The following is a 14026-nucleotide window of genomic DNA, read 5'->3' on the forward strand; positions in this document are numbered from 1 at the left end:
AATACCAAGAACCTGAGAAACTGCTTGGGTGATTTGACTAATAAAGGCTGGTCTGTTATTGGACTGTATAGAGATGGGAAGGCCAAACCGAGGAATTATGTCTGACAGAAAGGAAGAAATGACCAAGGTGGCCTTCTCAGATCCTGTGGGAAAGGCCTCTACACATCCAGTGAAAGTGTCTACCCAGACAAAGAGGTATTTTAGTTTCCTGACGCAGGGCATGTGAGTAAAGTCAATTTGCCAGTCCTGGGCAGGGGCAAATCCCCGAGCTTGATGTGTAGGAAAGGGAGGGGGCCTGAACAATCCCTGAGGGGTAGTAGAACAGCAGATGGAACACTGAGAAGTGATTTCTTTGAGGATAGATTTCCACGATGGAAAGGAAATGAGAGGTTCTAAGAGGGGGCTAGCGGCTTGTAACATACATGGAAGAGGTTATGAAATGACAGAATAGAATGGGCCTGTGAGACTGGAAGGAGATATTTTCCTTGGTCCAAGAACCATTTGCCTTGTGTGGGAAGAGACTGACAGGTAGCAATTTCAGTGGGGGAGTAGGTAGGAGTGACCAATGAGGAGAAAAACTGGCTGTGAGGGACAGAAGTTGGAACTGCTAAGCTGCTTTTTAGCTACCTTATCAGCATAAGCATTGCCCTGAGCGATGGGATCGGATGCCTTTTGATGGCCCTTGTAGTGAATGACTCCAGCTTCCTTTGGAAGTAAAGCGGCCTTGAGAAGAGTTTTTTTTTTNAATGGATGTGCAGAAATCACAAGCATTCTGTTTTTTTCTTTCTTTTCTTTTTTTTTTTTTTTTGAGACGGAGTCTTGCTCTGTCACCCAGGCTGGAGTGCAGTGGCCGGATCTCAGCTCACTGCAAGCTCCGCCTCCCGGGTTCCCGCCATTCTCCTGCCTCAGCCTCCCGAGTAGCTGGGACTACAGACGCCACCACCTCGCCCGGCTAGTTTTTTGTATTTTTTAGTAGAGACGGGGTTTCACCGTGTTAGCCAGGATGGTCTCGATCTCCTGACCTCATGATCCGCCCGTCTCGGCCTCCCAAAGTGCTGGGATTACAGGCTTGAGCCACCGCGCCCGGCCAGAGAAGAGTTTTTGTTAAAGAGGCATTAATGACGGAGGACCCTTGAGTAGTAAGGAAACCTCTTTCAGCCCATGTAACAGCATGGCGGTATAGGATATGGAAGGTATATTTAGAGTCGGTATAAATATTGATGTGTAGTCCCTTTGCAAGAGTGAGGGCCGGAGTTAAGGCAATGAGTTCAGCTTGCTGAGAGGTAGGGGACGGGCAGAGTGGTAGCCTCAATGATACATGTGGAAGATACTATAGCATAGTCTGCCTTTGCTGGTGAGTGGCGATTAGGCCTGGTAGAACTGCCATCAATAAACCAAGTGTGATCAGGGTAAGGAACAGGAAAGGAGGAAATATGGGGAAATGGAGTGAATGTCAGGTGGATCAGAGAGATACAGTCATGGGGGTCAGGTGTGGTATCAGGAATAACGTGGGAGGCCAGATTGAAGTCTGGGCCAGGAACAATGGTAATTGTGGGAGACTCAACAAAGAGTGAGTATAGCCAAAGGAGCTGGAGGGCAGAAAGTATATGCATCAGGTGTGAGGAAGAAAATAGATTTTGGAAGTTATGAGAACTGTAGAGAGTGAGTTGAGCATAGTTTGTGATTTTGAGGGCCTCTAAAAGTATTAAAGCAGCGGCAGCCACCACACGCAGACATGAGGGCTAGGCTAAAAGAGTAAGGTCATGTTGTTTGAACAGAAAGGCTACAGGGTGTGCTCCCAGCTCTTGTGTAAGAATTCCAACCACACAACCCTGCACTTCGGTTGTGTGTAATGAAAAAGGTTGGGATGAGTTAGGGGGAGCTAGTGTGGGAGCAGCTTTTAGGGCTTTTTAAGGAATGGAAAGGGGAGTGGGGAAAGGATTTAGGATTTATGGGGTCAGCTAGGTTTATTTAGAACAGAATAATGGGTTGTGGAGGGAGGTATTGAGTCTATGGGTTTGGCACCATGGGGTGGATAGGCAAAACAATTTAGTTGATAAGGCACAGATCCTGAACTAACCTGTAAGATTGTCTGGTTTTTGGACAGGTAAAATGGGGGAATTGTAAGGAGAGTATATAGGCTTTAAAAGGCCATGCTGTAACAGGCGAGTGATAACAGACTTCAGTCCTTTTAAATTGTGCTGTGGGATGGGATACTGGCATTGAGTAGGGTAAGGCTGATTTGGTTTTAATGGGATGATAATGGGCATGTGATCAGTTGCCAGGGAGGGAGTAGAGATGTCCCACACCTGTGGGTTAAGGTGGGGGATACAAGAGGAAGACGCGAAGGAGCTTTGGGTTGGGAAGAAGGGTGGCAATGAGATGTGGCTGTTGTCCAGGAATAATCAGGGAAGCAGATAATTAGGTTAAAATGTCTCAGACTAATAAGGGAACTGGGCAGGTGGGGATAACTAAAAAGGAGTGTATAAGAGAATATTGTCCAAGTTGGCACTGGAGTTGGGGAGTTTTAAGAGGTTTAGAAGCCTGGCCGTCAATACCCACAACAGTTATGGGGGCAAGGGAAACGCCCTGAAAAGAAGGTAATGTGGAGTTGTTAGCCTCCACATTGATTAAGAAGGGGACGGACTTACCCTCCACTGTAAGTTACGGAAAGCATCTGTGATGGTCTTGTAGGCCTCCAAAGTGATCAGGCAGTATCAGTCTTTAGCAGCTAAGCTGAGAAGATCTGGGAAGGAGTCAGTTAGAGAACCTTGGGCCAGAGTTCCAGGGGCTTTGGGAGTGGCTGCCAGGCCAGTTGGACAGTCTGATTTCCAGTGGGGTCCCACACAGATGGGACATGGCTTAGGAGGAATCCCGGGCTGTGGGCATTCCTTGGCCCAGTGGCCAGATATCCGGCACTTGAAGCAAGATCCTGGGGGAGGCGGTCCTGGAGGAAAACCTGGCCTCTGCGGTTCAGGCGTTTTGAAGTTCTTGTGTGCCGGAGGTGTGGCTGGGGTTTCTGTCACAGTGGAGGCAAGTAATTACAACTCAGAAACACGTTGCCTCTACTCTATTATTGTACACCTTGAAGGTGAGGTTAATTAAGTCCTGTTGTGGGGTTTGAGGGCCAGAATCTAATTTTGGAGCTTTTCTAATGTCGGGAGGAGATTGGGTAATAAAATGCACATTGAGAATACGACAGCCTTCTGGCCCCTCTGGGTCTAGGGCGGTAAAGCGTCTAAGGGTTGCTGCTAAGCAGGCCATGAACTGGGCTGGGTTTTCGTCTTTACCTTGGGTAGTTTCCTTTAGCTTGTCATAATTAACAGCTTTGTATGCTGCCTTTTTAAGCCCTTCAACTAGGCAGGAAACCATGTAATCTCACCTAGCTATACCTGGGGAATCTGCCTGATGTTCCATTGGGGTCCTCTCGGGGAACTGCTCTAATGCCTTCCTGGAAGCCTGGTTCATGAAGCTGGCGGTTGCCAGCATGAGATTGGGCTAGAGAAAAAAACTCTTTCCCGTTCGTCTGGGGAAAGAGTAGAAGTTAGGATGATATTTAAGTCACTCCAGGTTAAACTGTAGGACAGTTAGATATTGGAAGTCCTGTATATATTTAATGGGGTCTGATGAGAAAGAGCCTAAATACTGGCTGATTTGGGAAAGGTCTGATAGAGAAAAAGGCACATGTACTCTGACTGTGCGTTCAGCTCCAGCCACCTGTTTAAGAGGAAATTGTTGGGCAGGTTGGGGAGAGCTAGTTGCAGAACAAAACTGTAAGCCAGACCGGGTGTGAGGAGGGGACGTAATAGAAGGGTTAGAGGGTGGGGGAGTGGAGGCTGAAGAAGAGTTGGAGTCTGATTCAGCCTGGTGGGGAGCGACCTGAGGACGAGCAGTCTGCGGAGGAGGAGAGAGGTCAGATGGGTTGGTGGAAAAGGAAGATTCACAAGACTCAGCAATGCTTGGGGTTGGGACTGAAGGGACAGGTGGGAGGCAAAGAAGGAGGATTTGGGAGACGTCGCATTGGGAACAGAGACTAGGGAGGGAACAAAGTGTGAAAATTGCCTGGACGTAAGGCACCTCAGACCATTTGCCCATTTTTCGACAAAAATTATCTAGGTCTTGTAGGATAGACAAATCGAAAGTGCCGTTCTCTGGTCACTTGGAACTACTGTTGAGTTTGTATTGGGGCCAAGTGGTGTTGCAGAAGAAAATAAGGCGTTTACCTTTAGGTCAGGTGTGAGTTGAAGGGGTTTTGGGTTTTTAAGAACACAGGCTAAGGGAGAAGACGGGGGAATGGAGGGCGGAAGTTTGCCCATAGTGAAGGAAGTAAGTTTAAAGAGAAAGGTAGAGACACAGAGAAGAGGGTGGTGAGCAGCTCTGGGCTGCAATGTGGGTGAGCAGCCAAAGCAGGTGTCCCCGCAATTGACTTGCCACCAAGGGAATGTGGGTGAATGACCAAGGCAGGCGTCCCCATGGTGATCAGACACCAATGAAATGTGGTTGAATAATCAGGCAGGTGTCTCTGCAGTGATTAAACACTTAGGGAAGACTGTCTTCCCGAGTCTGTAACCGGCGCCAGAGTTTTGGGTCCACGGATAAAATGTGTCTTCTTTGTCTCTACTAAAGAGGAAAAGAACTGGAATAGGAAGGACAGGGAAATTGAAGTATAGTGAGAGAGGGAGATTGAAGGGTAGCGAGAGAGGCTGGAGAAGAGAGCGAAAAGACTGCTTACCTGATTTGAAATTGGTGAGATGTTCCTTGGGCTGGTTGGTCTGAGGACCTGAGGTGGTAGGTGGATCTCCTCACGGAGTGAGGGTGAGGACAAGGGACTGGTCTCCCGAAGGAGTCCCCCTGTCCCAGGTCTTCCGCACCAAATGTCATGCGCGTCCTTGTGAAGAGACCACAAAACAGGTTTTGTGTGAGCAACAAGACTGTTTATTTCACCTGGGTGCAGACGGGCTGAGTCTGAAAAAGGAGTCAGCAAAGGGTGGTGGGATTATCATTAGTACTTACAGGTTTGGGATAGGCGTATAAAGTATATTCTTAAGGGTGGGGAGAATGTTACAAAGTACCTTCTTTTTTTTTTTTTTTTAGACGAAGTCTTGCTCTGTCGCCCGGGCTGGAGTGCAGTGGCCGGATCTCAGCTCACTGCAAGCACCGCCCGGGTTTATGCCAATCTCCTGGCTCAGCCTCCGGAGTAGCTGGGACTACAGGCACCCGCCACCTGGCCCGGCTAGTTTTTTGTATTTTTTTTTTTAGTAGAGACGGGGTTTCACTGTGTTAGCCAGGATGGTCTTGATCTCCTGACCTCGTGATCCGCCCATCTCGGCCTCCCAAAGTGCTGGGATTACAGGCTTGAGCCACCACGCCCGGCCTACAAAGTACCTTCTTAAGTGGGAGGGGAAGAATATTACAAAGTACCTTCTTAAGGGTGGGGGCGGGGAGAATATATCATATCAGTTAGGGTGGGGCGGGAACAAATCACAATGGTGGAATGTCATCAGTTAAGTCTATTTTCACTTCTTTTGTGGATCTTCTGTGGTTTCAGGCCATCTGGATGTATATCCGCAGGTCACAGGGGATGTGATGGCTTAGCTTGGGCTCAGAGGCCTGACAGCTCAACGCCTCAAACTGTAAGAAATCAAACATATATCTCAGTCCTGGGCCCAGTACAAACACATTCCTCCATATATCTCAGTCCTGGGCCCAGTACAAACATTCCTCCATTTGTCTCAACTTCCTGGGCCCAGTGCAAACATTCCTCCATTTGTCTCAACTTCAGAAAAACTCCACCTGGAGAGTCCCCGATAAGGTCACAACCGTTTGTGGAGTGGTTTTACTGAAAGCGCGGGAACCAATAAAAACACTGCTAAATGTATAACTTAAAATGTTAACCAATTGTAATGCTGTAACCCAAAGAATTCCCTTGTTTCTCTGTAACCTTACATATCCTGTTTACATCGGGCTATAAAAAGCGAGCACATGCATCATTCAGGGCCCTCTTGTATGCTGTGGAGCAGAGGGACCAAGTTCGAACTTGCAGTAAAGATCCTTGCCGCTTGGCTTTGACTCTGGACTCTGGTGGTCTTCTTCGGGGAATAAACGGTCTGGGCATAACAAAACCAGGGGGTGTCTTGCCTGTCCTGGAATGTTGATCCCTTTCTCCCCTTTCCCTCTCTGAAGGTCCTTTGCAGAGTTCCTACTCATGCTGTCCTCTCTGGCCGCTCCCCCAAGGAAGAATCAGGTCCTTCTTAGTGTTGGAGTGCCCAAGGTAGGATCCGCCCTAAGCCATATGAGGTAGCTACGGAATCACAGAGAGGATCCACTCACTCCCGCCCAGCAGTAGGACTTGTCACCATCCACATGAACAACACCGCAAGCAGGGTCGTTTGTGATCGTTCATGCACACACACATTTAGCTCTCCAGAATCTGACCACCAAGGAAGTACTTGACCAGCTGTCGCGGCTTCTCCTTCCTTGGTCTGTGCACAGAGTTGTCGCTGCCCTATGTGAGGATCCTTTAAGCTAGGTTGCTGGCCAGTTTGTTTGTTTTTTTTTCCACGTTGCTGAGAGTTCAGGTTATTTCTCGCACTGGATGGGTCTTGATTTCTCACCCCTGAGGCCGCCACAATAGGGCGGGGTGCACCAGAGGCCGTCCTCAGAGGAGAATGTTACCCCGGGGGGAGACCTCGAATTGTTATATACAAAGTTTCGGTGCCGCAAAAGAAATAGCCCTCGAATATAAAATTTTCTTTTTAATTCTCAGCAAAGCAAGTTACTTCTCTGTAGAAGGGTACGCCTTTACAGATGGAACAATGGTGAGCGCACACTCGGACAAGGGAGGGGAAAGGGTTCTTATTCCTGACACAGGTGGCCCCTGCTGCTGTGTCACCCCCCTGTTGGCTAGGGTTAGACTGCACAGGCTCAACTAATTCCCATTGGCTAATTTAAAGAGAAGGATGGAGTGAGTGCTTTGGCGGGAGCCAGGGCCCAGCAGGTAGCAGGTAATTGGAATGAGTTAGGGTGCAGCAGGTGATCAGAATGAGTCAGAGTGGAGTAGGTAATTGAAAAAGGATGCTTAGGCCGGGCGTGGTGGCTCAAGCCTGTAATCCCAGCACTTTGGGAGGCCGAGACGGGTGGATCACAAGGTCAGGAGATCGAGACCATCCTGGCTAACACGGTGAAACCCCGTCTCTACTAAAAAATACAAAAAACGAGCCAGGCAAGGTGGCGAGTGCCTGTAGTCCCAGCTACTTGGGAGGCTGAGGCCGGAGAATGGCGTAAACCTGGGAGGCGGAGCTTGCAGTGAGCTGAGATCCGGCCACTGCACTCCAGCCTGGGCGACAGAGCGAGACTCCATCTCAAAAAAAACAAAAAACAAAAACAAAGAAAAAGGATGCTTCATAAGGAAGTTAAGTTTAAAAGTAGAAGGCAAAGAACTGAACATACTGACATATTAATTTTTTGAAAAGGAATTTAAAACTCATATCTAACAATCTCTTACGGCACCTAATTTATAAATTAAACTTTATCATATGTATGTATGTTCATATGTATGTATGTATAGGATAAGCATAGCATATATAGTTATCCCTCAGTATCCATGGGAGATTGCTTCCAGGACCCCCAGGGATACAAAAATCCTTGCATCCTCAAGTCCCTGGTATAAAATGGTGTAGTATTTGCATATAACCTATGCACATTCTCCCATGCACTTTAAATCATCTTTAGATTACTTATAATACCTCATACAATGTAAATGCTATGTAAATAGTTGTTATACCATATTGCTTAAGGAATAATGACAAGAAAAAAGTCTGTACATGTTCAGTACAGATGCAATTATTTTTCAAAAATTTTTTTTCTTTGAGATAGTCTTGCTCTGTCACCCAGACTGGAGTGCAGTGGCGTGATCTCTGCTCACTACAGCCTCCGGCCCAAGGGCTCAAGTGATTCTCCCACCTCAGCCTCCCGATGGCACCACAAGTGCACACTACCACGCTTAGCTTTTTTTTTTTTTTTTTTTTGAGACAGAGTCTTGCTCTGTCGCCCAGGCTGGAGTGTAGTGGTGCGATATCTGCTCACTGCAAGCTCCGCCTCCCGGATTCACACCATTCTCCTGCCTCAGCCTCCCAAGTAGCTGGGACTACAGGCGCCCGTCACCACGCCCGGCTAATTATTTGTATTTTTAGTATACGTAGGGTTTCACTGTGTTAGCCAGGATGGTCTCGATCGCCTGACCTCGTGATCCGCCCGCCTCGGCCTCCCAAAGTGCTGGGATTACAGGCGTGAGCCACTGCGCCCGGCCTTTTTTTGTATTTTTAATAGAGACAAGGTCTCACCATGTTTGCCAGGCTGGTCTCAAACTCCTAAACTCAAGGGATCCGCCCTTCTCGGCCCCACAAAGTGCTGGGATTACAGGAGTGAGTCGCCTTGAGCCCAGTGTCAATCTTCAGTTGGTTGAATCCATGGATGCAGAACCCGTAACTAAGGGGAGCTGGCTGTACAGAGGTTCATTCAAGGTTTCAGACATCTACTAGAGAATCTCAAAATGTATTCCCTGAGGATCAAAGGGGACCGCTGGGCCTTTTGGTTTGCTTTCCAGAAGCTGAAAATGACTCAAATGACTCAGAGATATGTCTTTTTGCAAACCAAAATGTTTCCAATTCTTTTTTTCTCCAACAAAATTTAATCCAATTGCTAATACTAACTTGTCATTTAACGATTGATCACCATCCGATCTTTTTTTTTTACTTTTTATTTATTTTATTTTATTTTTTTTTTGAGATGGAGGCTCGCTCTGTCGCCCAGGCTGGAGTGCAGTGGCCTGATCTCAGCTCATTGCAAGCTCCGCCTCCTGGGTTCACGCCATTCTCCTACCTCAGCCTCCGGAGGAGCTGGAACTACAGGCGCCCACCACCACGCCTGGCCAATTTGTTGTATTTTTAGTAGAGACGGGGTTTCACCGTGTTAGCCAGGATGGTCTCAATTTCCTGACCTCGTGATCCGCCAGCCTCGGCCTCCCACAGTGCTGGGATTACAGGCATGAGCCACTGTGCCCGGCCCTAATCTTTAATAAATAATTTATCTTTGATAAATTCGTGAGTTCAAGGAAGTGAGATAACAACATTCCTTTTATTCCAATATTTGTATTTATGTGAACATGGTTCCTCAAACTTACAGTTATACAAACTTTACAATTGGAATAAATTAATATCGACTCCTATCTTATTCTAGCAATGAGTAGTAGACATCCACGGGTATGAGTTAATTGCGGGAGATACTCATCTCATTAAGTGCTATATGTCCAATAAGATTTTACTTTTATTATTTTTGCTTTTTTATTATTAGCGTAAATAATAAGAGTGTATTTAGTTATTTATTAAAATTGGTAATATTATTTATTAAAATTGGTAATATTTATATCAGTGAGTATCAATTATATAATAATATAATAGTTTGACTGGGCACGGTGGCTCACACCTGTAATCCCAGCACTTTGGGAGACCAAGGTGGGCAGATCACCTGAGGTCAGGAGTTCAAGACCAGCCTGACCAATACGGAGAAACCCTGTCTCTACCAAAAATACAAAATTAGCCAGGCGTGGTGGTACATGCCTGTAATCCCAGCTACTCGGGAGGCTGAGGCAGGAGAAACTCTTGAACCCAGGAGGTGGAGGTTGCGGTGAGCTGAGATTGCACCATTGTACTCCAGCCTGGGCAACAAGAGTGAAACTCCGTCTCAAAAAAAAAAAAAAAAAAAAAATGCAATAATTCAATCCAGAAAAAATTTAACTTAGACAATTGAAAACTGTTCATTTCCATTTTTTAATATTGTAACGAATTTGTTTAGTCAACATTTTACCGACTAATATACTATAACAGAAAAGCCCTGGAGGTTTATTAGACTATTTCTGAAGGAAAAAAAAATTAAGACATCTCAGATACAGCAGCAAGGACAACTAACATTTGTGTAGCACTTTACAATTCACAAAGTGCTTTCAGCATACATTAGCTCATTGGATCCTCACAACTCTGTGAGGTAGGTATTTTTACCAATTTACAAGTGAGGTAACTGAGGCTGGCTCAAAGGTTCCAGGAACTTTAAAGAGATCCACAGCAAATGATTGGTAAAGATGGACCAGAAAACCAGATCTTTTGACTCCAAGTCCCATTTCATGCCAAGTAAGTGTTTATTTTTACTTTATTATTATTATTTTTTGAGATGGAGTTTTGATCTTGTCGCCCAGGCTAGAGTGCAACGGCTCAATCTCAGTTCACCGCAACCTCCGCCTCCTGGGTTCAAGCGATTCTCCTGCCTCAGCCTTCCAAGTAGCTGGATTAAAGGCATGCACCACCACCCCTGGCTAAGTTTGTATTTTTAGTAGAGATGGAGTTTCTCCTTGTTGGTCAGGCTAGTCTCGAACTCCCCACCTCCAGTGATCCGTCCACCTTGGCCTCCCAAAGTGCGGGGATTACAGGCGTGAGCTGCCGCACCCAGCCATAAGTGTTTATGTTTTCAATGCAGAATTATACCATACAGTGTTAAAAATAAAAGGTCTTACAACTGATCCAACTTCTCAAAAATGGAAGCTTTGATAAGGAAAATTTAATTTCTTTGATTTCTATGAAAATTCATGGCTTGTTCGGTTTTAAAATTAATTTGGCCAATACTGCCATGACTTTAGTCTCTCTCTTTAGGAAGTAGTGATAAATTATACAGCTTTCTCTTCGTTTTAGGGTCACAGAAAATCCTCTACTGGACAGCACACATGCAGGATCTGTAAGTCTGAACACTAATTCAAAGTCCACCCCTGCTTGACCAAACAGCAATGAACTTAAAATAAAAAAAAAAAAAAAGGTCTGCTCTCCTTTATAGGAGATAACAGCAGAACATAGGTTGAAGCAGTCACACTGTGCCAGAAATCAGTTTCTTCACAACTCAGAGAAGAGAGGGAATGCATCATACTAAACATCTACTGAGCCTCCCCAAACTAACAGCCATGTTGTATTTTACATGAATGGACTCATTACCACTACTGTGACCACAGAGCAGTTACAAGGCATCCTTTTGTAGCACTAGTACAAAACAAATAGAGAATATGGTCCCTACCCTAGGGCAGCTTGCTGAAGTCCCTTCCCAGATCTGCCAGCTCTCAGTCACTGCTCATCACAAAACAATGACGTGGAGCTTCACACAAGTACAGAAAACAAAGGAAAACAGGCTACCAAATAACTACAACCATAGAACCAGCTAAAATAGAATAACCACAAAGTGAATAGGAAGAATATAAACAGTGTCCTGATGAGTGCCACAGGGCAGCATGGCTAGAGCACTAAGAAACAACTAAAGCTAACAAACCAGCCTGGCATGGAACCGAGAGGGAGGGTTGTTCTTTCTCAGTTAAGCTTTTTTTTTTTTTCTCTTTGATAGAGTCTCGCCCTGTCCCCCAGGCTGGAGTACAGTGGCACAAGCTCGGCTCACTGCAGGCTCCGCCTCCCGGGTTCACGCCATTCTCCTGCCTCAGCCTCCCGAGTAGCTGGGACTACAGGCGCCCGCCGCCACGCCCAGCTAATTTTTTGTATATTTAGTAGAGATGGGGTTTCACCGTGTTGGCCAGGATGGTCTCGATCTCCTGACCTGTGATTCACCAGTCTCGGCCTCCCAAAGTGCTGGGATTACAGGCATGAGCTACTGTGCCTGGCCTCAGTTAAGCTTTATATTGGTGGTGCATCCAAGAGGTAGCATCATGTCAGCAATGACTCGTAATAAAAAATAATCATGGGGTGAACTTGATGTATGCTCAGCATCAGAAGACCCAACGATCTTTGCCCCTTAGCAGTTTAGCCACATGTACACATAGACTATATCACATACATATACTTAGTCGAAATCATATATACCAAGCTAACAGAAAAGGAATAGCAATTTCAAACATTTTGCTAGCACATAACTTTGCAAAAGAAAAATCATTTCCCTTTATAACAAAGGGCTTTCAGAATCCAAGTATCAAATGAAATACTTCTAGCATTTAAAGAGTTTTTTAGACACATACAATTACATTCAATGAAGTTATGAGTGAGCTACAAAATGGAAAATTAAGAACTCACATTGGTAAAACCTCAAACACATCTCAGAATAAACTCAAGCTTTTTAGCTTAACACCTACGTCTTTGTCAACTTTTTCCTACGGAAGGGCCCGTTAAACACTTACGTAATAAAATTCAATGTTCTATGCTAAATGCAGAGAATTTTATAGTGCACTGCATGACTTATAGTTACATGATCACCTTTTTTCCACAATGCTTACATTATTTCACAATTATAGTCATTATTAAGCTATTAATACAAAGCAGAGCACTTCTTCAAATTAAGTCACCTTTTGCTGTAAGTAGCAAAGACTGCCTTCCTGCACCAAACAAAGAAGCGACTCTTGAAATACTGGGTGGAATTTCTTTTTTTTTCTTTTTCCTCTTTTTGAGACGTTGTTTCGCTCTTGTTGCTCAGGCTGGAGTGCAATGGCCCAATCTCAATCTTGGCTCACCACAACCTCTTCCTCCAGGGTTCAAGCGATTCTCCTGTCTCAGCTTCCCGAGTAGCTAGGATTACAGGCAAGTGCCACCACGCCCGGCTATTTTTTTATATTTTTAGTAGAGATGGAGTTTCTTCACGTTGGTCAGGCTGGTCTCGAACTCCCGACCTCAGGTGATCCACCCACCTCGGCCTCCCAAAGCGCTGGGATTATAGGCGTGAGCCGCGGCACCCAGCCAGGATTTCTTTATCCAACATGGGACCGATGCACTTGGCAGATTTGCAATAGATGATCAGGAGCCACATGCTTACTGGACAAGACGAATTCCTCGTGGTTTCTGTTGTGCTGGTTGCCTTCCCAGTCCAACCTCTTCCGCAGCAACTGGCACTGCTCCAGCTCCTGCGCCAGCACCTGGGCCGCTCTCCGACACCAGCCCTCCGAAAGGTACCGGGCGATGAGGAAGTACAGCTCCGACTCCGCGAGGGGCACTGGGCGCTGGGCGGACAAGGGGTCTGCCATGGCCGGGCACGGGGCGGGAGGCGGGAGCGAGTGATCCAGCGAAGCTTGTGGGCCCCGCCGAGGCCTGACCGGGCTGGCGTTCCTCTCCTCAGGCGGGCGCCACTGCGGCCTTCCATTTCCATTTTTAGCTATACTTTTGTTGCAGAGACACATAGTAGTGTCATTAACATAAGATTTTTTTTTGGCCGGGCGCGGTGGCTCATGCCTGTAATCCTAGCATTTTGGGAGGCTGAGGCGGGCGGACCGCGAGGTCAGGAGTTCGAGACCAGGCTGGTCAACATGGTGAAACCCCGTCTGTACTAAAAATACAAAAAAATTAGCTGGGCGTGGTGACGGGCGCCTGTAGTCCCAGCTACTCAGGAGGCTGAGGCAGGAGAATCGCTTGAACCCGGGAGGCAGTGGTTGCAGTGAGCCAAGGTCAAGACACCACACTCCAACCTGGGCAACAGAGCTAGACTTCGTCTCAAAAAAAGAAACAAACAAAAAAAAGATTTTTTTCATCATATATGATTTTTAAAATTAATATGGAAGGGCAACTAATTGCAGATTTTCAGATTCTGTTGGGTGCATTTAAAAGAGTAATGTAATAATTTATTTTAAAAGGTCAACATTTACATTATGCTGGGTGTAAAATTGTATCTTGTGCAACTATTTGAACTTGTGCTGAGGAATTTTTTTTTTTTTTTTTGGAGACGGAGTCTTGCTCTCTTGCCTAGTCTGGAGTGCAATGGCATGATCTTGGTTCACTGCAACCTATTCAAGCTATTCTCCTGCCTCAGCCTTCCCAGTAGCTGGGACTACAGGTGCCTGCCACCACTCCCGGTTAATTTTTTTGTAGTTTTAGTAGAGATGAGGTTTCACCATATTGACCAGGCTGGTCTCCAACTCCTGACCTTGTGATCCGCCTGCCTTGGCCTCCCAAAGTGCTGGGATTACAGGCGTGAGCCACTGCACCTGGCCGTGCTGAGGAATTTT

General features: G+C 46.2%; 1 protein-coding gene across 1 annotated transcript; it reads right to left on the reverse strand.

Moving 5' to 3' along the window:
- Window positions 1-12365: 12365 nt before the first annotated feature.
- Window positions 12366-13051, reverse strand: LOC108528582 (bromodomain and WD repeat-containing protein 1-like). Its single transcript, XM_017870445.1, has 2 exons — window positions 12803-13051; window positions 12366-12473 (listed from the first exon to the last, which is right to left on the reverse strand). Exons 1-2 carry the CDS (start codon window positions 13049-13051, stop codon window positions 12366-12368), a joined length of 357 nt encoding a protein of 118 aa, XP_017725934.1.
- Window positions 13052-14026: the final 975 nt, after the last annotated feature.

Source organism: Rhinopithecus bieti, unplaced genomic scaffold (genome assembly GCF_001698545.2).
Source record: "Rhinopithecus bieti isolate Rb0 unplaced genomic scaffold, ASM169854v2 scaffold_5710, whole genome shotgun sequence".
In the NCBI taxonomy this organism is placed as follows: domain Eukaryota; kingdom Metazoa; phylum Chordata; class Mammalia; order Primates; family Cercopithecidae; genus Rhinopithecus; species Rhinopithecus bieti.